A 22,450-nucleotide genomic window follows, 5' to 3' on the forward strand; every position below is an offset into this window, starting at 1 on the left:
ATGTTCATTCTGTTACGGGAGAAATTGATTGTGTATTGGTGTATTTTGGGAAATTGTAGCTAGTCCTGTAATCTGTCTGGAGTCCTGTGTTATTTATATTAATTTGGCTTTTCTGACCAACAACTTTTCCCCAGGATCATCAAGATAAATAATTTAAGAGAGTGCAGTGCTAAATCAAACTGTAAACTGTGAGTGGGGCTTCCACAGCTTCAGTTTCTTTTGATCTTGAGGAGAAAGAGGCCTGATATAAATTATTCCTTGGCACAGGTTTTTAGGGAGTATTTTGAATTTTATCTGGTAGTGAGATGTAAATGTTGGGCATCTGCAGCATTTTACTTGAGTCACCCTCTTGGTTGAACTGAAGTTTTCACATTAATGAACCATGACAGGGGAAGGGTCATTTAAGGGAGGATTCCTGGCTGTAATAAATCCAGAAAAATGTGCAGACAGGCTCCTTCAAATGTGGTTTGAGCCATCCAGAAATGTGTACAACCTTTGGATAAATTTAAACATATTCCTTGTCTGTAATTTTGGTATATTTTACCCCCTTTTCTTATTCTTCAGAATGAGGGGGAAAAAAAAGTGTGCTGTCAAATAAAATACAGGGTTTGAGCCAATATAATTCTTGGAAAACATTTAGTGCCTAATCTTCATTAAACCAAGTGTGAAGGGCAGGGTGGATGTGGTATCACTCTGTGTGTGTGACCTGCTGGACACCCCTGGGCTCAGCCCCGAGCTTTGAGCTTGGGGAGTTTTATTCTTCCTCGAAAAAAATGACCCTGTGCAGAGCTGAGAGTGCTTTATGATCTCAGGGAACAGAGGAAAAGGGCGCTCCACTGCTAAAGAAATTCAGTTTAATCACCTTGCACACACCGTGTTGCTCCAGAGTGCGCTGTCCCCACAAGACTCCAGTTGTGCAAAAGTTGCGATTCCGCTTCGAAGCAGCTGCTTCAAAAAAGCGAAATCAGAAGTCAATTTTGAGCTGCTCTTAATGGTGTGAGGCGTTTCACGTGCCGCGCTGGTGCTTCGCTGAGGGGACCAGAACACCCCTCACACCTACACGGCCCGAGTGCTGCCAGCAGAGGGTTTATTCCCGTTATTTCCATTTTTTATTTCTCTCCGCAGGGTGCTCCGTTCCTCCGGGGCCGGGCGGGGGAACCCGGAGTGGTCACCGGGCTCCCGCTGCCCCTCTCCGCCGGCATCGCCCCGCTCCCCTCGCTGTTCCCCTCACGGGTACTCCCTGCAGCGCCCTCTCCTACAACTTCTTCCTGCTGGACCCCCGTCCCCCTGTGTCCCCCTGTGTCCCCCTGTGTCCCCCTGTGTCCCCCTGTGTCCCCTTGTCCTCCCTCACGGCCCCTGTGTCCCTCTCTCCCCGTGTCCCCCTCACGGCCCCTGTGTCCCCCTGTCCCCCCTCACGGCCCCTGTGTCCCCCTCTCCCCGTGTCCCCCATTTCCCCCTCACGGCGCCCCAGCCCCGCCCCGCTCCCCCACGGCGCACGCGCGTTCCCGCCGCCGCCCGCCCTCCCCCGCGCACGCGCGGTGCGCGCCCCCGGCGGTGCGGGCGGTGCGGGCGGGCGGGGGCCGGGGCGCGGCGCGCGCACGTCACGGCGTCGGGCGCGTCCCAGGGAGCCGCGCGCGGCGCCGGCCCTGCCCCCAGCGCGCCCCGCGTTCGGCCCGAGCGGAGCGGAGCGGAGCGGAGCGCTGGGCTCGCCCGCTCCCCCCGGCCCCCCGCGCCGCCCCCGCCCCGCGGGGAGCGAACATGCTCCTCCGGCTCCCCGAGGCCGCCGCCGCCGGCGAGTGAGGAGCCGCCGCCGCCGCCGCCCCGGCCCGGCCCGGCCCCGCCGCCCGCCCGCCCCGGCCGCAGCCGCAGCCGCCCCGCTTCGCCCAGGCAATGACAGCGGCTCCGGCCCCGTCCCCGCAGCAGATCAGGGACCGGCTGCTGCAGGCCATCGACCCGCAGAGCAACGTGAGTACGGGCCCCGCGGGCCCCCGCCGCTCCGGGCCGACCCCCGCCCGGCGCTCCCGCCGCGACGCCTTTCTCCCCCCGCCGGGGCCTCCGGGGCTCCCGCCGGGGCCGCCCCCGGTGCCCCGGAGCCTCCGCCGCGGGCGGTAGCGCGGAGCTCCCGGCGCGCCGCCCGCCCGGGGTCCCGCAGCCGGCGGCGCCTCCCGCCCGCGCCCCCCGGCCGGGAGCGCAGGGCCGCCCCGCTGGGGGCTCCGGAGGCCGCTCCCCGCCCGCCCAGCGCCGCGGCCGCCCCCGCCCCGCCGCCGCTCGGCGCCCCGGGCCCGGCCGGTGCTGCCCGGCCATGCGGCGGGCGGCCCGGCCGCCTCCCCACGCCAGGCCGCGGCTCGGGCGCGGCCTGCAGGGGGCTCTGGGCCGGCCCCGCCGCGGCTCGCCGGGACCTTCCGGGGCGCCCACCTGTTCCTCGGGCCCGGCGGCCGCGGCCGGGGCCACCCCGGGCTGCGGGGACGCCGGGAGGGCTCCGGCGGTGGCTGCGGGGCTCTGGAGCTGCTCCAGCACCGAGCAGCCTCGGTCTTCGCTTTTATCCCTTCCTGCAGCGCCGTAATGAGCTTATCTGCTCCTTCTGGGATGTGGTGTAAGCACAGAAGTCAGCGTGTATTTTACCTGTAAGTGGCCTTAAGTGGCGGTTATCCAAAGGATCATTTGCTCCTTTTAAGGGTTTTTTGGCTCATCCGAGCAGTTCTCGGCTTAGGTGTTTATTGCTGTGAGAGGACTGCAGGGCCTTCAATCTGTCCAATTTTTGAGTTTTAGATCAGCAGTCACTACCGCAGGATGCCAAGGTGGGTCTGTCTTGGCCATCTGCAGTTCGTGGGGGAAGCCTCTGGTGTATCAGGCTGAATGTGTACGTGTTGTTCCAGCGGCTGGGGTGGATGAAATGGTGCTTTGGTTCTATTAAAGTCATACCTGCTCCTGGCTGAACAAGTGCTTTTTTGTGATAGACCTGTATGGAAGTCCTAAAGTCGCTAATAAAGTTTTTGTCATTTGGAACCCCTCCTGGAGCAGCCTGCGTGTGACATGGGGACTGAAGAAAATCACCCTGACCTTGTAGGTTCTGTGGAGCCCCCTGGGCTGGGCATCTGTGGGGAGCTGCAGTGTTACACATTGGAGTAACAGTAACAAATCGGGGTGGTAATTGTGGAGTGTTAAATGTCAGCGTTGTCTGAGTTTGCAGTACTTTAACGTGGATCTTGCTGAAATGTCACTTAGTGCACTTCACAAATCCTGTTTGCTCTGAGCTCTCTTTCTGTGGCTGCAGATTTTTCCCTCTACGTGAGACCGAGTGCCAACCTACTTTAATAAAATTCTAGCAGATCTGTGGTGTCTTTTGACTTCAGAACTGTCAGCTGCAGTGGTTACCCTAATTCTGGTGTTACTTTGTCAGACACTGTGGCTGTGCAGAAGTAAGCAGCCAGGAAGTCAATTTTGTGATGGGTGCTTTTCCCTTTCTGCACACGCTGTTGTGAGAGGACCCAAAATAAGCAGGCAGCTCCCTGCAAAGGGGACCAGAGCTCCCAACAGGTCAGTAGCCCCTTAAGTTTAGGAGTGATGTATGTTAAATTATAATTCTACATACTTGATACTTATCCAGGGCAATAATTGGTGGCAGAAAAATCAGCCCATTGTTCCGAGGTGCCTGTAGGCAGGGTCTGTGCTCCAGTTTAACCTTTTCTTGAAGGAGAGCAGAGGTGGTGTAGCTGAGGTTCATTGTGCAGGCTGAGAGCTCAGACTCTTGGCTCCAAAGCACGTGGAATATGTGGTGTTGTTGATTGTTCATTACCTGGCACGTCGCTGGCACCGAGGGAAGCAAAACTTACATTTTGAACACGCTTAAAAAGCAGATTCTGAGTTTAATCACACTTGGGCACCAGCGTGAAAGTACAAGAAGCTGCTCTGCTGTTTTCCTGCTGGGAGAGTCAGTGCAGCCATGAGCTGCTGTGCCTGCAGGGACTCATGGAAAGCTCCAGCCACTGTCTGCTGGCTCTTAGAATCTTCTCCTGACAGAATTAGTTGTGTTCAAACCTACAGCATTCATTGTTGTCGCTCACTTCCTCATTTACCAAGAAAGTCAAGCTTTGAGGCTTAGATTTAATTCAAGCTTTTTGGTATAGTTGGTGTGTGTGTTTCTGGAGAGGGTGAAAGCTGCACCAATAGTGTGGGCAAAAGCAATCCAGTTCTGTGGGGCTGAGGAGGGAGGAGATGGTGGGTTCTTCGTGGTGCTTTTCTGTAGGGTCTGTAAATTTAAACTTCACTTGAATTCCCTAACACGAGCTGCCATTGTGGGTATTCATTCCTGAGTGGTTAGTTGGATCTTGGTCGTCTCACAGGCCATGCCTTAAATGAAAAGAAAATAGGACATAAGTTTCTCTACCTCTGTTGGGTTGAACTGGTCAAAATAATCATTTCCCCAAGCCTGCAGAACCTGCTGGCCTCAGGAAATCATCTCCTGTGCTGATTGTTCATCTCCAGCTGCTCCATAAAGCCCTGCTGACTCGGGAGCAATATTGAATTTACACATGTTTAGCACTTGAACCTCCTCTAGTAATTGCTGCAGAATATATTTATAACTTAGTTTCCCACACTTAGAGGTTACCCGTGTAAATTCTGAACTATTTCAAAGGAGACCTATAAGAAATAAGCTATTTTTAAAAGAACTTACATCATCCTAGAAGCCACCCGGGATGATGTCTGGTATTGTGTGTTCATTTATTCAGCCTTTTCTCCTCGAGGAAACATATGGGCAAACCACTTCTGCTCCATGACCTAAGCTCTGAGTACCAGCATCACTTTCCTTCCAAGACTTCTGTGAGAACATAGCAGGAGGTGGAGGAGAGCAGGAGTTGTGTTCTGACAGGGGAGATGTTCCTTGGTTCTGGTGGGAACAAGGCTTTTGCCTTTGGACTCTGTGTGCTGAGCAGCCACCCCTTCCACCCAGCAGAATACCTTTGCCTTGGTAACTCGTGCTCCGTGCTCCTGGGGGAGTTTATTCCCTGATGTCAGGAGGAATGAGAAATGTTGGTTTTTTTGCTCTGTGGACAAGCCTGTCATTTCCAACCAGCTGCTAGAATTGTGCTTGCAATTAAATGGTTCCTCATGCTGAATATGGAGCAATCTGTTCCTGTTTTTAAATATTAGATAATAACTTCATTATTTGCCGTTAGTACTCCTGTGTGACACAAACCCAGCTTTGGTTTGAGTAACAGCCTGCATTGTGTGCTCCCTGTGAGGCTGGGCTTGGCCCTGACTCGGGCTGTGGTTCAGGCAGTATCTCAGCTGGACCTGCTGCAAAGACCTGCAGGAGTGGTCCATGCTCTGAATTATTAATAATTAATTGGCCTGTGTGCTGGGATATGTTGGGTGGTGCTCTGGCATGGGCTGATCACGAGTTGCATGGTTAAAGATGCTTTTTGTGGCTGTTTTCTCTGTTGGTTGTTTTACCAAGGTGCTGGAGACAAACGCCCCTCACCAGTGGCAAAGCTGCTTTCCAGTAGTGTCTTCAGAAGGTGCAGGGCACTGCTGTAATAATATAAATATAAAAAGCAGGGGAAGCTGGTGCTTCACTTCCTGAGGGTCTCAGTGATTTCTCTGGATGCAGGAAGTGTTACGTGTGGGCGAAAGTAGACTAGGAATGGCTCTTGCTTGAGCTTTATCCTTTTCTGCGAGCCCTAATGAGCTTAGCAGTTTGGAGGGAGGTGCACAGAACCTGTTGTACCTCTTGCCCTCTTTGTCCCTTTCCTCATCTTGTTTGGAGCAGTCTCACGTTTTGTGTGTGAAGGCAGCAGGGTGTTCCAGGTGTGTGACAAAATGCAGGGGGTTGGGGAGTGTTTCCTAATGTGCAAGGTCTGAAGTGTTGTTATCATGTCAGTCTTGAGTTCCAGATAAAGATTTGGGCCTGATGCAGTGAGTCCCATTGCGTTATGATTCTTTATAATAACTTTAATTTAGGTCTGTGTTTCTTAGAGCTCTTTATTACAAACACTTGGATTCACTTGAATTCACCGTGTCAGGGTGATGCTACAGTTGGTTTTTTGGCCTTGCTTTGAAGTTTGCTTGTCCACTTCTTTCCCAAAAAGCTTATTTGGCTTGGTGGCAGTGCAGGCTGTCACTTCTTGAGAAGGGTTGGGAGGCTGGAGGTTTAAAAACTTAATTTGTGCAGTGCCCCTTTCAACAGTGAGGCCATTCTGAATTTTGAGGATGCTAAGACAAAATCTGAGTGAACAGAAATATCAGAGAGTTTGAATTGAGGGGACAAAGCAAAGGGAATGCCAAACTGCTTTTCAGTTGTTAATTCCTTGAAACTCCCCAGGTTGCAGTGATGATGGCAGTAGTCATTTGCTCTGGAGCTCTAATTTGAGTGTTTGTTTCGGCAGCAGTGACAATTTAAATAACACCCACTTCTTATTCGTGCTACACACACCCATTTTATGTGTGCAGGATCATGTGGGGAACAGAACCGAGGAATTGATCAGGATTTAAAGAAGAAAAAAGGCAATATATGGATCGTTTCCCAGGTAGTTTTTGATGTAGCTCAATTATTTCATAAAACTTCTGGTGCATCACAAATAGTTCTGGCAGCAGAATTGGGTCTTGAAGGGTTTCAATGAATGTGGAAGCAGAAAAGAACAGCTTCCTGTGAGGGTGGGCAGGCCCTGGCACAGAGTGCCCAGAGCAGCTGTGGTTGCTCCATCCCTGGAAATATCCAAGGTCAGGTTGAACAGGGCTTGGGGCAACCTGGGATAGTGGAAGGTGTCCCTGCCCGTGGCAGGGGAGTGGAATGGGATGGGCTTTAAGGTCCCTTCCAGCCCAGCCCAGTCTGGGATTCCATGAGGAGTGGAATGTTGCTGCTTCCTGGGTGCTTCCCTGCTGCATTGGGAGCTGGCAGGAAGGAGGTGTTGTCACCTGCAAAAGTTAACCACGCCTGTCTGGGTTTCTTGAGGTGACAGTGGCTGCCTTATGGTCAAGTTTCACTTGCAGGGCCTTTTTTGTTGCTCTCACTTGTGTGTGGTTCCCAGATGTCCGGAATTCTCCTGTGTTTGTGGGCATGCAGGGGCTCTGTGTGTCCAGGAATAATTGCTGGGAAAAGTCTTCACAGGCAGCCAGGAGGATGCTCCTGAGTTGTAACTCATGAGTGAGCTCTGCAACTCAGGAGTAAACCACCACCTTCCACTGAATGCTGTATGGATAATTCTCCAAATGATCAAAAATTGGATTGATTTGGCTTAAACCCCTGTGCTTACAGCAGCTGAAGCTGCCAGTGGAGCTGGGAGAGCTGCTGGGATCCCCATCATGTCCTCACCTCCAGCTGTTCTTGTTCCCTCCCTCACCTGGCCAAACTCTACCTGAGCAGAGGCTCCTCAGGGACCCCTTCCCATGCCCCAGCTCCTCCTGGGCTGGGAGAGGTGACACTTCTGGCACAGAGCTGGGGTATTGTGTGGCAAGGAGAGGTGGCAGTGGGGTGGAGGCAGCTCAGGCTGTCCTGGAGCAGCTTGAGCCCCCTCACACTGTCAGACTGGCTCATTCAAGAGCTTTTTAAATCCAGATGATAAAACTCAGCAGCAGGCACCCGTCTGCACGTGCTGTAGGTGGGCCCTTGGTGGGAAACGAACACTCTGAACGCTCAGAGGCTGCAGGGAAATAACTCATTAACACATTTTTATTAGTGCAGCCATGAAACAGCTCCTCAATGGAAGAACCAGCTTTTTGTAGGTGGTGTAAATATGGGGAGTAACCTCTGGCAGTCACCACGAGGCACAGCTTGGAACAGACAGCTGGAGTGCAAGGTGAGGGTCCTTCCAGGAGAGATGAACAAACTCCCCAGGAGCAGAGGACCTGTGGTGGTGCTCCCTGAGTTGCTCCAATTGGGGACGTTCTGGATCCTGTGTGAGGCCATTTGAGTGCACCTTGGCACACCTTGAAGCCAAGAGAGCTGAGCAGCTCATCCTGGCAGGGCTGGAGCTGGGATGGGCATGGGATCCAGCTGGATCAGCTCCCTCTGCCAGGGCACTGCAGCCTGACAGCAGCAGGGGCAAGAGGAAAACACTGCAGAGCTCCCACACGGAGAGGGACCCAACCTGTGCCTTAGGAAACAGGAAGACTTTCAGCTTAGGCTGTGTTTCAGAAGTCTGAGTCTGGGCTGGGAATTCCTTTGTCTTTTGGGGGAGTTTGTCCAGTAAGCTGAGGGTGAGCCCAGTTTAGGGGGGTGAGATGTGTGTGGCTGCCCCTCTTTGGGGTTTTGCTGTGCCCATATACACAACAGCACTGTCATCCTGGCACCTTTGGCTCCTGGTCAAAGTAGCTCCACTGCAGCTGAAGCTTTTTCTCCCTCTGAGATCCTTTCCCAGTTTCTTCAAGGAGCTGCAGTAGGTGACAATTAGCATTTCTTTTTTTTTCAGGAACCACAAAAGTTTCAGGAGAGGGCAAGGAGGAATCGATTCTGCCTGCTGCAGAAGTTTGATGTTAGCCAAGAAGCACTGCTTTTAAGGCATAGTCACTCCAATACATTAGGCCTGGAGTTAAAATTAATGTCAGTGTAGTTTTTTTACATAAAAACATGTCTGTTTTGGCTGATAACATTTTGCTGCTATCTCTTCTCAGCAGTTATGTGCTTGGTGATAACTCCAAATACATTTCCTTCGGTCTGTGTAATGTGGTAGGATGTGGCCCCACTTTTACGCTTGGTCTTTAAAGAAATAATTTAAGGTAAAGGTAAGTAAGCACCTCACACTGAGTTTCATGTAAATGTAGGTTTGTTTATTCAGTGTTCTAACAGCTGAATTACTCTTTCTGTGGGTAATTCATGCTTTTGGTGTTTGGAATAATATTTAAGTGCCAGCAAATTGCTTTAATTTGAGGTGCAATCTGCTACAGCTCGGCAGCGAATTGGTGTTTTCAGGGGCACAGCTCTCACAGGGCAGCAGTGCGTGCCCGAGTGGCATTGTTAATATCAAAGTGTACAATTTTCAGCATGTCCAAACAGTCAGTGGCAGCAATTTCTGCTGAGGAGTCACTGGAAGTAAAACATAATTAGTTCTGTTTTAGTGAACAGAGTGGTTTCTAACCCAGCAGCTGGGGAGGAGGGATCCTGCATCCAAGGGATTCAGGGACACGCTCAGCTGGGCGTGTTTTCAAACTTGGTGCTGTGGAGACGACTGTGCAGAGGTGGAAGTCTTGTCTCAGAGTGACAGCCAGCGCTTCTGTGGAGCTGCTTTCTCACATAGTTTCCATGCAGGATCAGCTTGCAGAGTGTCACAGTTATAGTACAGGTCTGGAGGGTTTGATTTGGTTTTTTTTAAGGAGTGTAGAGCTGTGGAAGGTAGAGGAACACGGTGTTTTCTCAGGGTGGTGATGCTCAGTCGTGAATTGTCTTTGGTGAACAAACTTGCAGCACATCCACAAATGTCTGTAACTCAAGCCATCACTTTGTGAGCAGGGCAGTGCCTAACACTCCTCATGCTCTGTAAATTAACTGCAGCAGGAAAGGACAGGGAACGTCTGTGTAGAACTTATCATCCTGAAAGTTCCAGGAAAAAATATTTCAGTATTGTATTCAATCCTTGGAGAAACCACGGTTGATTCTTGAATAGAATTGAGCATGGTGCAGTGGAGGAGAAGATGCAAGAGGTGATGGTTCAGATTTCTTTGTGAAGGTGCAGCTCAGGAGCCTGACTGCATCCTGGAAAACTCAGTGTCCATTGCCTTGTGAGGAAGAGTTTGTCTGTCAAAATAGGAGCTTTTGGGTTTGGACTTTGTATTCTCTTTGCTGGACTTTTCAAGACAGACTGCCCAGGGGCTTAAACCTCACTGGAGCTTTCTGAACTGGAAATGGAGAAGTTTTTTGCCACTAGATTAGAAATAACCAGGCCAGGTTGGAGCTTTGTGAATGTTCTGCCCCATCCCTGGAAGTGTTCAAGGCCAGGTTGGACCAGCCTGGGATAGTGGAAGTTGTTCCTGCCCATGGCAGGGGTGTGGAATGAGGTGGGCTTTAAGGTCCTTTCCAACCCAAACCAGTCTGGGGCTCCACAATTCCATGTTCTGTGTTTAAATACTAAAAAAACGCAGATGAGTACTGAGTTCCTTGGTCCTGCCATGACCACACTGGGAGCTGGCTCTGGAGTGGAGCTGCTTTGACAAACCCTGAGCTGAGAAGGCTCCATGCTCACCTTCCTGCAGGGAAGACTTTTTATCCCAGCCAAAGGCAGAGAAGTCATTTTGTTTCCAAGGAGCTGCTGAGGATTGTGCCACCGGCTGGAATGGCCAAAAATTCTCCAGGGATTACTGGGGGGCTTTGCTTTCCTGACAGGTGACATTGTCCTGAGGTGACACAGCCTTCAGACAACAGAGGTATTTGGAAATGGGTGACAGTGTTTAATCTAGAATTTGGAGAGCATCTAGGAGATGTGTAAATTGATTCAGTTTTTTTTCCATATCCATAAAACTTGTTTATGGTATGTGCTGACAAGAATTCACTATTGGTAACAGTTGTTGGAAGGATACAGTGACTTCTCCACAAACTTTCCCACTTTGTAACACTATTTTTCTCAGGTTTTGGGAACAAACACACCATGCCTAAACTCTCATGAGCAGTCACATGAGATCTTGCACTTCAGTGTGATGAATTAATACATTCCACAAAGAATTCAACATTGTATTCACCTCAGCCTCCTCTATCATTTAAGGCATCAGCTGAGAAACTTCCCTAGAAACTTGAGAAAAGTTGGCCTGCTCCATTTAAAGTATACTGGTGTGGTGATAAATGGTTTTACTTTTTTAAAAAATAGTGCAAATTCTGTATTGTGAGGACATTAGCAGGGCCTTTCTGAATTGCACTCAGATATGAACTGCTCTGTATTAACAGCTCTGGGTAGATATATAGATATCAGTGGGTAAAATAATATTTAAGAACTTCACAAAGCTCTGGACCCCTGCTCATCAAGTCCTTAAATGCCTGTTGCATGATTTTAAATGCTCACCAGTTCTCTGGAGTGGATGAAATTGGAGCAGGTGATCTCAGAATGGTTCTGTCCAAGCCTTTAGGGCTCTCGTGGTACCTCAACCCAGGGAGTTTCCAACAGTGAGTTCAGGTCCAACAGAAAGCACCAAGATCATGATGAATCAGAAGGGGCACATTTTAAAGCTGGATTTTCTATATATTCTGTATTATTCTGCCTGAATAATCATCCAACTGCATTTCTGTCTTGTTGAAGTAGGACCAGTTGTCCCCGTGACTTTGCTTGCACAGCAACCTCATTTTATGGCTCTCTAAATTTTGAAGCAGTAATTTTGGGCTTCAGTTCATGGCTTATAATAAATAGTAACTACCAAGATTTGTCTGAATTTCTCTATGGGGGGAAGAGGAGGAGAAATCATTATCATGTAGACAAGGAAACTGGATCTTAGCTGGGTGTGCTTAGCACCAGGGCAGGGATGGAGGGGATGTGAGGAGGCTGAAATGGTGACAGGGAGCAACTACAGACCATGAGTGGGGAGAGAAACTTTGGACATTTCTTTTGGGAGTTTTGGGATCACATGGAGCACTGTGCTGGGGCAGTGAGGTTGGAAATGTTGAATTTTTAGATCCTTTACAATAAAAGCTGTTTCCTGGAGTTATCTGTATGGATCTTTTTGAGAGGACATTTCTGAATTCTTGCTCTAAGTCTAGTTTGGAGTAGATGGAAGTGGGAGTTTCAATGTGTTTGTGCTGCTTCTGGTTCTGTGTCTGGGCTCCTGCTGTAGGGGCATGGCTGGAAGGGAGTTTGTGTGTTCCATCACCTTCATGAAACAGCTCCTTCTGGACTTGTCTGATCTGTTCTCAAACCTCCACAGTGGCTCTGGAGACTGAAAGGATTATTTGAGTGCACTGGTAGCTCACTGGTTATTTCTATATGCAATCAGTATTTGTCTTGTTGCAAGTTAGGCCAGTGAGCATGAAACCAGTTGATTAACATTTTCTTTATTATGACTTATAACACATAGAAAGGCTTATTTAAAGCTTCATGTGTCTCTTTCCTATTGTTTCAATACGGCGTGAAATGAAAACTTCAACTTTGTTATTAACCATGTTTTCAAAACCTCTGATCGCTGCTGTCCTCTGACCTCCTCTTCATGTATGTTCTTCCTGTGCTGTTGCACCTTGAGATGAAGATGTAATTCCAGCTGAATTTAATTCCTCTGCCATTCCTTACAGCTTGGGATTGAGTGGAAAACACTAAATGATCTTGTTTGCAGTGTGCTGTGGCAGTGGCTGCCTGGGGTTGTGCTGCCTGCTTCTTGTTCTATTCCTTCAGCAGGAATTTTCACCAGTTGAACAGTATTTCATGTAGCCTCTTTTAAAAAATCAGGTTAGTGAATTTTTATTTGTCCAGCTTCACAGTCTGGTGGGGTGGAAAAAGAAGTTGGGGAGGTCGTATTGCAGTGAATCTTCTCTCTACATCTGCAGCTCAGGGTGGCACCACAGGCACGATTCTTATGGCATTATACAAAATGTTTAGTAACTGCTGAAGTTGACAGACAGGTATTTTTCTCTGTAGTAACAAAAATATCTTCCAGTTATTGGCTAATAAACGTGGAGAAAAGCGTTTCACTGTTGCCGTTTTCTGTTTGCCTTAAAGACCTTTTCCTGCAGCGCAGGGACAGGGGGTGTGTGTGTGTTCACAGTCTGTGTTTGCCTGCCTCTTGTGCCACTCTCCTCCAGTGGGTGCCCCTTTTCTTGGGTGGTTTCCCCTGCCCTGGCCCAGCCTGGGCTCTGTTCCTGCTGTGCCAGGGGTGCCTCCCTGGGAACGGGCACGTCAAGAAGAACCAGAGCATCCAGGGCACTGCCAGCTGCTGTGGATTTGTGTCTGGAGGCCCTTTGTGAGTGCCAGGGCAAACTGTGCTTTGTGCTGGCAAGCTCCTCTCGTTCTCTTGGCTGCTGTGGTGTCTGCCCAGCTCGGCGATGTGCGTGGGCACTGCCAGGAGGGAGCAGGGGAAATATTTCAGGTCCATCGGTTTCCTCACAGCGCGGAATTTTATTGGAATCTGACCTTCCTCCCGTTTGATGATCCTGGCTTTGTCAAGTGTATACAGGAAGGTATCTGGATGATGTTTCTTTGCCATTAAATAAAGCCTAAGTACAAATAAAATAGATGCAGATTGGTTTGACTCTTTAAAGTAGACGTGGGAGTTTTAAGGCCGGAGGTGTGGATAATGCTTCCTGTGCCTGGTCACTCTTTGGGCTGTTCTTGGTACTCAAAGAGCATTTCCTCTGCCCCTTGTCTTGCACCACAAATTTCTGATTAGTTTTTAAAAGGCATGGTCTCCATATGAATTTCTCTGTCATAGAAGATTCTCCCAGTGAATGACTTTCAACTCAAATCATTGATTTCTTCATGTTTAAAGATCTGTTTCACTAAATATCATTAGCAAACTGACCTCCACCTTTAAGAATATCTTTTGTGTACTGGTTTATATTTTACTTTTGCTTGGCAAATTGACTTTCAGGCATTTTCAATAATCCGAGCAAAGTAGTGCATGGTCATCTTTTTGGTATGTTGTGTCTGTGAATAGTATCTGGTGTTCCCTATCTTTAGACAACATCATGTCACACTGGGGCTAGGGGGAACTGTTAATAGATCAGCTGCCAGGGAACTGAACTAAATACCAGCAGGTTGTAACCTGAATTCTAACTTGGTGTGTTTGGTCTGTACCTCTGAACAAATGACATTACAATTTTCCTGTTGGTGGTGTGTATTGTCAGTGTCTGGTGTCTCGTAGTTCCTACACAAAGTGCTAAATAAACTCTGCACCGCTGTATTTCTGTTGTCACATTTAAATAAAGCCTCCTGTGAATAGCAGCTTTTCTCTCCTCCCTTTTTATTCCGTGGTTTAGATCATTGTGCAGTGAAGCAGCTTTTGTACAAAAGCAGTGTTGGGGTGAGATGTGACACTGAGGGGGGACCCTGATGTGGGGCAGGAGCTGCTGTTGGGCTGCAGGTGACACTGAGAGCTCCAAGGGAAGGAACACCAGCGATGCCATCGCTCCTGGAGCCAGCCCTGACCTCCTGGGACTCAGCTCTGCCTCCCTGGCCTCAAATCTTGGATTTTCTTCAACATTTTCCTGCATTCCCTGAGGAGACACACAGCCCTGGAGCAGGAGGAGGACAAAAAATGTACAAATGCTCCTGTGAACTCCTGTCTGGACCCTGCTGCCACAGAAACCTCCAGCTGGGCAATGGACACCTGGATTTGTGTTTGTAGGAAGAAAAAAGACCTGTTGAGTCTCCCACAGTGCCTCCACTTCTGCTGCTTCTGTCAAACTGCATTGGTGCTACAGGTGGGACAGCGTTACAGAAGTACTTTCTCTGAAACCATGGAAATTTTGAGTATTTGTGGATATTCTGATCGAGTGGTTAAGTATGATGGCAAATACATTTTCTCCAAAGCAGCGTGCTGTGATACCCGTGTGCTCTGTGGAGCCAGGCTGTGATTGTGGTAAGCTGTGATTTCAGGAGGATGGTGGTGTCACAGTTTGGTTTTAGAGGATTGACAGCGATGGTAACTCTAGGCCAAAGTTAAATATCCTTTAAAAACTTGTGAAGGCACAAATGTGACCCAGAAGGATGATGTTACTGTATCAAATGATGCCTTTTAGCACTGTTACTTGAACTTTGTGGTTGAAAAGAGCCTTTCTACCAGAAAGGCAGGAATCTGCATGAGCAGATCACTGCAAGGTTTTTTTGAATTGTGCATTGAGTTTTTCATGTTACACAGAAAATGCTGTTCCTTCTCCTGTTCCAGGTAACTCAGATCTGGTTTGTTGTTTATCACGGTCTACTCAGGCATGCAGAGAACTTTAGAAACATCCCTGTGAAATATTAAAAAGAAAATAATTGCTTTATCTGAGTGTCTGCAATAGAAAGTTTCTGTAACATTTCTTTTTCAGGCTGCAGTGAGAGAGTGCAGGTTGTGCTGTGTGTCCAGGCAGTGCCCAGGAGGACAGGAGGGTGTTCTGGGGTTGTGTTTGGGGTCTGGGCTGGTGTTTAAGCAAAGGAGGAGAATCAAAGTATCCCATGGAGAGTGCTGGTCCCTCAGAAAACACATCCCAGCACCTGGAAATGGTGGTAGAGCTTGTGTGGATCTGAGCTTGCTGCTGCTGCTTTCAGATTTTTGGGAAGACAGAGGTGGAAGTGGGAGGGAACAGCTGTACCTCAGCCTTCCCCAAAACCCCTTTAAACTGCTCTGTAACTCCCTGAAATCACTCACTGACCTGGCCCTGCTTTATAAATGCTGAAATAAGATTAAGATGGTAGTTAAGAAAAGAAAATTAAGCTTCTTCATCTTTTCCTGAGAGTTCAGAAACCTCTGCTTTTGTCTGAGGCTGGAGTAAAAACATTCAGTGCTTAACTTGGGAACGATCTCAGCCATAGTAAGCTCCAGAGTGTGGCTGAATGGCTGGATGACTTAAGGAGCCTTGCATGGAATAAATAAGATTTGTTTTGTGTGGCTGTCATTAGGGTTGGCTGGAAAGGATTATCGTGGATGACTCAAAGCAGATGTTCTCCAGTAAACTTTGGAGTGAATTAGTCTGTGTGCCAGTCCTCCCAACAGGGGAGCAGCAAGGGAGAATTTGGAGTGCTGTATCAATTACTTATCAATTATTTTGAGCTGTTTGCTGCAAGCTCCTAAATGAGAGTCCTAAAAGTTGTTTGGGGGGGGTACTAAGGGGTTGTAGTTTGAGCAAAGGCACATCAAAAACTGAATTGCAAATTGCTGAGACACTGACCTGGGCAGTTACGGGGAGCAGGGCTGCCAAATTCCCCGTCCTGCTCTGCTCCCTGGCACTTCACCTGTCTGCTCTGTTTCCAGGAAGCTTCTTCAGTAGCTCTTTGTGTTAATAAATGATCATTTCTGGTGTCCTGGCAGGTGCTGTAACATTAGTATCACGCTGGTTATGTGACAGTGTATGAATTTTAGTGTAACAGTTGGTTTAAGGTGAAGGTCCTGGTGTGCAGGATGGGTGTCTTCTCATGGAATGGGTGATACTCGAGGAGTTTTGGGAGGTCCTCTTGTGTGTTTAATACACCACAAGAAATTTCATAATCTGTATTATTTTAAAACAGACAAATATGATTTTTACTATGAGCTTCTCTTCATGGCACTTTGGATGAAACATTCTGAGAAAAACTCCACGAGGGGAGGGAGGAGAAGTTGTTGAACGTGCTTGAACATTTTATGTATTTATTTTCAAAGAATCAAGCTTCCCCACAGGTCAAAAAAAAAAAAGGGAAAATGAGAGGAGCTGCTGGCAGTGTCTGGAGTGTGAGATGTTCGTGCTCCGCTCAGCAGTTGCTCTGTGACAGCACGTTCTCAATTGGTTACAAATGTGTGAGGAATCCAAAATGGGTGGTTTGTGTTCCAGCAGGAGCTGAGGGTGCAAGGCCACTTTCACTGTCCTTAATTGTCACCACGTGTCCCCAGAGCAGGGAGGGAAGTCACAGCCTGGCAAAGTCCTGGTGTGGACTTGGGATTTGGTGATTTGGCATTTGGGGCATCCTCTGGTTTGGGGGCACTGAACAAAGGCAAAGCTGGGACTGGAAATTCCCTGAGCAGTTGCAGCTTTCTGTAGGTGTGTGTGCACATGAATTTATCACTTTCCCCATCTTGACCTTCTGATAGGCCAATGACTTTTTTTTTTTTTTTTTTTTTGCCATCAGTTCTTCATTTAGATAATGAATATTTGGGGATTACCAGTAACTGCAAAAATAATTGTACTAAGTTAATGGTGTGTGCAGCAGCCTTTTTCACCCTGGTAATTCATAGTCTAAAATATGTGTTGGGAAGGAGAGTATTGTGTTTTGCAAGTTTAAAAATACTTGGCTGGAAACTCCCAGAATTGAGCTTTAACTATTCTAAGGGCTTTGGGTTTAAAAACTGAAAAAACCAACCCTTATGTTGTTTAAAACCAACACCAATTTTGTTGAAACTGTGGTGCTAAACTGTCCTTCCTGGGCACTGAGGACAGGGCAAGGGTCTGAAATACAGAAGAAAATCATTGCACTGAAGTGAAATAATCAGAACTAAAATATGTCAGAATAGGTGCTCTTGCTGCTCTAAAGGTTAAGCAGAGTTTTACCAGGCCTGACCTCATGGTAGGGCTTTAAATATCTGCAGAGTAAGGAAAGAACCAGGACAAATTAATTCATCTTAGGCCTGGACATGGTTTTACACCGTGTAGGAGTTAGACTCATTCAAAGCCTGCTTGGACTTTAAACAAGTTTGATAAAAGTGAATCAAAAAATGAGGGCAAATGTTTTATCACTGCCAGCATTGCCCAGTATCCCCAGCACCACCCAGACCTGCAGGGATGGACAAAGCACGGTCTGAGCCCAAGATTTTCTGAAGGGAAGAGACTTCAGCTCCTGGTGCTCCTGTGGTATTTAGTGGAGGGGTAGAATGAGTTGGAAAAGCCAATTCCTACACGAGGCAGTGTTTTTGAGAGGAGGGGTCGTGCAGGGGGGAGTGTGGCTGGGAGGGCAGAGCTGCCTGGTGAGGATGATGATGATGATGATGCTCCTGATGAGGTTTCAGGATGATGTGGGATCCCTGCAGAGGATTTTTCTCACATGCACTTCACATCCAGTTGAGTCACAAATGCAATTAAGCAATAAATGAGACTGTGATTCAAGTTTTCCTTCACTTATCTTTCAAATCTATCTCCAAAGGTGAATTAGAAATTCCAGGTTTCAGCGCTCTTAACATCAGGTAATGGAAACAGGGATCTCTGTGTGAGATCATAAACTCCTTTGGGTTGGAAAAGCTCTCCAAGATTAATGAGTCCAACCCAGCAGTGCCATGTTTAGCCCCAAACCAAGCCCCTAAAACGACCTGCAGGCTGAGATTGCAGTGTGCAGGGCAGGAGGTGACACTGGGAATGAAACTGCAGAGCAGTGACTTGGGGACATCTGCAGTGGGGCCTGAAGGATTCGACTCCACATTTCCTATTGCTGCTCCACCTGGCACTTGTTTCCCGTTAGTTTGTGCACAATTAATTGGTGCTTTGCAGAGGGGTCTCAGAACTTTGTTACTCAGTCACAGCGGTTTTATTGCCACTGTTTCCTCGGGTTTTACATAAGAGTGTGTTTGTTACAGCTCCTGCAGTTTCCAACTAGGTCAGTAAAAGTGTCCTTGTCCCTATTCCTTGAACAATCAGCTCCCTAAAGCCAGACAGTCTGATAGCAGTTTGTGATTAATGCTTCCAGCAATTATAAAGTGGAAGGTCTTAAATTACATTTGTTAACTAAGACCAGTACGTGAAACATGAAGTGACTTTGTCTTCCTTGTTGCAGATCCATAACATGGTGGCAGTGCTGGAAGTGATCTCCAGCCTGGAGAAATATCCCATTACCAAAGAGGCACTTGAGGTATGTCACCCTCTGAACATGATTTTTTAATGTGTATAAAAGGACTTTTTCCTGCCTTTCTAATTTCCATGGGAGCTTTTCTAGAAACAATAGATGGATTGCAAAGGATTGACAATTAAGATATTATTTTGTCCCTCTCGTGCTGCTTCCGACATCTCGCTGAACACAGGGATCCTTTCTGGGCCCGGATCAGTATTCTGGGCAGCACAGTTCCTGTTTGTGCAGGGCACTACATTAATCATCACTCACCACTGATGAATTGTGTGGCACTCAGCAATGTCACCCTGCAGTTCTGGTCACCTTTGTGGATGTTTGGTGACCAAGCACCAAAAATCTGAAATAGGGGAGAGTTGCTCTGGGTCTGTAAAATTAATCTTAAATTCAGTTAAGCAGGTTTCAAGGCCTGATATTTGTGGTGAGGTCAGGTGTAGCTGAGCTCTCACTGGCCATTCATAGGAACAGTCCAAAGGAGCTTTATGGATGAATTATATATTTCTTTTTCACTCTTTGTATTGAAATTAGCGGTGTTCTTGCTTTTAACTGTTGCTTAATTACAGCTCCACCTGTATTTCAACATATCTATCACAACAGGTTGCATATTTCTCTCCCAGTCTGCTCTGTGTTCTCCTTTGAAGTACTTTCCTTAAGAAATCTGACTTGTGGAACAGTCTTTGTTTTCAAATGTGCTTTGGGAACAATCAGACACTTCCTTCCGCTCATGAAACCACCTTGGGACACCCTGGGAGTGTTTAAATGGCTTTTTCATACGTTTCCACCAGGCTGGGGAGTGAAGGGAGAGGAGAGAGGTGGAGGAAAAAGGTAGGACACAACTCACACCCTGTAGTCAGGTTTGTCAGATGGAGATTTTTATTGTTGATGAGTTACTGTAACAGGCAGAGATGCTGGAATTCTTTTGTCTCTCTCTCTGCAGATCTTACACTTCCCTTGTGATAAACACACACCTTTGGGTGCTGTATTTCCCCTCCAATCTGAGCCTGCACCCTTATTCTTACAGTTCTTTCTCATTAAAGAACTCCTTTCTGATGTTTTTCCTGCTTTTACCAGGGAACAAAGACAGCGTGGCTTGAAACCTACATCAGTTTCATGTTGTGTGGCAGAGCATGGACCAATCCTTTCCAAAAAGATCAATTCAACACTTAAATCTTTAGTGTTTTTAACCAGGTGTTTCTCAGGGGTGAGCATTACAAAGCAGAAACATCCCTTGAGGATTTTGCTTGGAATGATCCGTGTTTGTAAAACACCTTGTCTGTCTTTGTAGGAAACCAGACTCGGGAGGCTTATCAATGAGGTGAGGAAGAAGACATCCAATGAGGAACTTGCCAAACGTGCCAAGAAATTGTTGCGGAATTGGCAGAAGTTGATAGAACCCGTGACCCAGAACGAGCCAGTGCCAAGGGGGCTGCCCAACCCGCCAGGATCAGCAAATGGAGGTGCCCACAACTGCAAACCAGACTCACAACTCCCTGCTGTGGCCGGCGCCAAGCCCATCAGCGAACTGAAAAGTAGGAATGATATCCAGAAACTGAATTCTCCCAAAACAGAGAAACTTGGAAATAGGAAAAGGAAAGGTGAGCACAGGGATGGGCATCAGGGCCCTCCTCCCCCAAAGGTCTCCAAAGCTAGTCATGAAGTATTACAAAACTCTTCGCCCCCTCCAACCAATGGAATTGGAGGTAGTCCTGAAAATTTTCCTAGTCCTGTAGACATAAACCTACATGCAGGGCCCGAAAGCAGCAGGACAGATCTCAGTGAAAACGATAAACACAATAAGATCCCAGTAAACGCTGTAAAACCTCACACCAGTTCTCCGGGACTCGTAAAGCCTTCAAGCACTTCCTCGTTACTAAAGACTGCAGTGCTTCAGCAGCATGATAAATCAGAAGAAGCCACGGGCCCCCACCAGCCCAAGAGCCCACGCTGCTCCTCCTTTAGCCCCAGGAACGTTAGGCATGATACTTTTGCTCGGCAGCACACCACGTACTCACCAAAGGATTCGATGCCCAGTCCATCTCAGAGGTCTCAGCTCGCAGACGCCGCGCCGGTGCCGTCGCCGCCGCCGTCCCTGATGCAACCATCCACACCTCCCATGCCAGCCAAGAGACTGGAGTTCCCTCCTCAGGCGGCCCCCGAGGCAGGGCAGCACTGGCAGGAGCAGCAGGGAGCCCCCGAGGGCCAGCACAGGCACACAGCAGGGACACTTCAGCAGCACACGGCTCCCGGCTGCAGAGCCCACCCCGCGGAACCGCACGCGGCCTTCCCGCAGGACGCCTCCAGGATGGACAGTGACGACGCTGCTTCAGGGTCTGACAGCAAAAAGAAGAAAAGGTACCGACCCAGAGACTATACAGTCAACTTGGATGGGCATGTGACAGAAGGGGGTGTGAAACCTGTGAGGTTAAAAGAGAGAAAACTCACTTTTGATCCCATGACAGGACAGATAAAACCTTTAACACCGAAAGATCCTTTGCAGGTAGAAATCCCTGCACTTACTGAACAGCACAGGACAGAAACGGAAAAGCAGGAGCAAAAACCCAACCTGCAAAGCCCCTTTGAACAAACGAACTGGAAAGAGTTGTCCAGAAATGAAATCATTCAGTCATATTTAAACAGACAGAGTAGCTTGCTGTCTTCATCAGGAGTACAGACTCCAGGAGCTCACTACTTCATGTCTGAGTATTTAAAGCAGGAGGAAAGCACTAGAAAAGAGGCTAGAAAGACTCACGTTCTAGCTCCTAACAGCAAACCTACAGACTTGCCTGGGGTCACCAGAGAGGTCACGGGCGATGACCTCGACAGGATACGTGACCACAAGTGGCCGGGCGTGAACGGTTGTTATGACACACAGGGTAACTGGTATGACTGGACACAGTGCATATCCTTAGACCCACACGGGGATGATGGGAGACTCAACATCCTGCCTTACGTCTGCCTAGACTGAGAGCAGCTCTGCTCAGCGAGCTCTTGACACCCGCAGTTAGCAGAGCTGGCAGACACGATGCCACTTCCAGCTGGAGAGAGCCTCCTGTCCTGGACAAACAGGCCCCACGAGCAGGGGGGGAGGGAGGGAGCTGGGCCTTTCCAGCTCGTTCCTTTAAATTCTCCTTTTGTGAAATGCTGCTACCAGTTTACTAACATTGCAAAGGAAGGCATACGAAGGTTGATCAGTTGAGTTTAAAACTCTATATAGCGAGCCAGCTATAAAAAGTGTTAGTCCCCAAGAAGTGAAGAGGATTTCCAGCACTTTGTGAATGCCGGAATCTTATTACAGGCAGGTACAGAGAAAAATTGTGGAAGTTACCTTAACAAAATATGCATCTATTTATTTGACTTGATTTGGGTTTTTATTTGGCAGTGAGGTATTCGAGAGACAATGTGCAAAAACTGTAGTTTTATTTCTATCACATCTCTGAACATGATTGCGTTATTTAAGAGTCATGTGGTACGGAGATTGGGTTTTAAACAGCAGGTGTTGCACTGCAGGCTGGGCCACCAGCTTCAGCTCAACATTCCATAGGCATCCACATATTTTAGTCTGGTTTCAGTTTAAATCCAGTCTCTGAGAAATGCTGCAAAAACTAGATGTTTAACGATATTTTTTGATCCCACCACCACCAGCCAAATATTTTTCCTCCTTTTCCCTTCCTGCAAACTTAATAGGTAAAAAAACAAAAAGACAAAAAAAACCAAAAAGACAAAAAAAAAAAAACCACAAAAAGAAAAAAATCACCTTTTCTAGAATCTAAATGTAATGAGGGTGCTACAAGTTTGTAACTGTACTGTGAGAGGGAAAAAGGAAGCCTGTTTGTATGCTGGAAATATACTTGTTACCATTCCTTTAGATATTGTTTGCCTTATGGATATCCATCATAAACGCAATTTGCAAAAACAAAGAGCCTTAGTGAATGTACAGTAACTAGACTTCTGTGTTCCTGGGATGCAGAAGGGAGCAACTTTGCTATTTGGTCCTTTAAGTGGACACGTTGTGATATAAATGTGGAAATAAAAAAAATTTGCACAAA

General features: G+C 47.9%; 1 protein-coding gene across 2 annotated transcripts; it reads left to right on the forward strand.

Moving 5' to 3' along the window:
• Window positions 1-1,576: 1,576 nt before the first annotated feature.
• MED26 (mediator complex subunit 26) lies at window positions 1,577-22,450 on the forward strand. 2 transcript variants are annotated; one of them, XM_063403289.1, is made up of 3 exons: window positions 1,577-1,965; window positions 18,336-18,410; window positions 19,690-22,450. In XM_063403289.1, the coding sequence occupies exons 1-3, from the start codon at window positions 1,891-1,893 to the stop codon at window positions 21,367-21,369; spliced, it is 1,830 nt and encodes a 609-aa protein (XP_063259359.1). In that variant the 5' UTR covers window positions 1,577-1,890; the 3' UTR covers window positions 21,370-22,450. The 2 variants fall into 2 exon arrangements, with proteins under 2 accessions (XP_063259359.1, XP_063259358.1); XM_063403288.1 differs by lacking the exon at window positions 1,577-1,965 and adding an exon at window positions 10,762-14,323.

The sequence above is a fragment of the Prinia subflava genome, chromosome 8, assembly GCF_021018805.1.
Source record: "Prinia subflava isolate CZ2003 ecotype Zambia chromosome 8, Cam_Psub_1.2, whole genome shotgun sequence".
Lineage (NCBI taxonomy): Eukaryota > Metazoa > Chordata > Aves > Passeriformes > Cisticolidae > Prinia > Prinia subflava.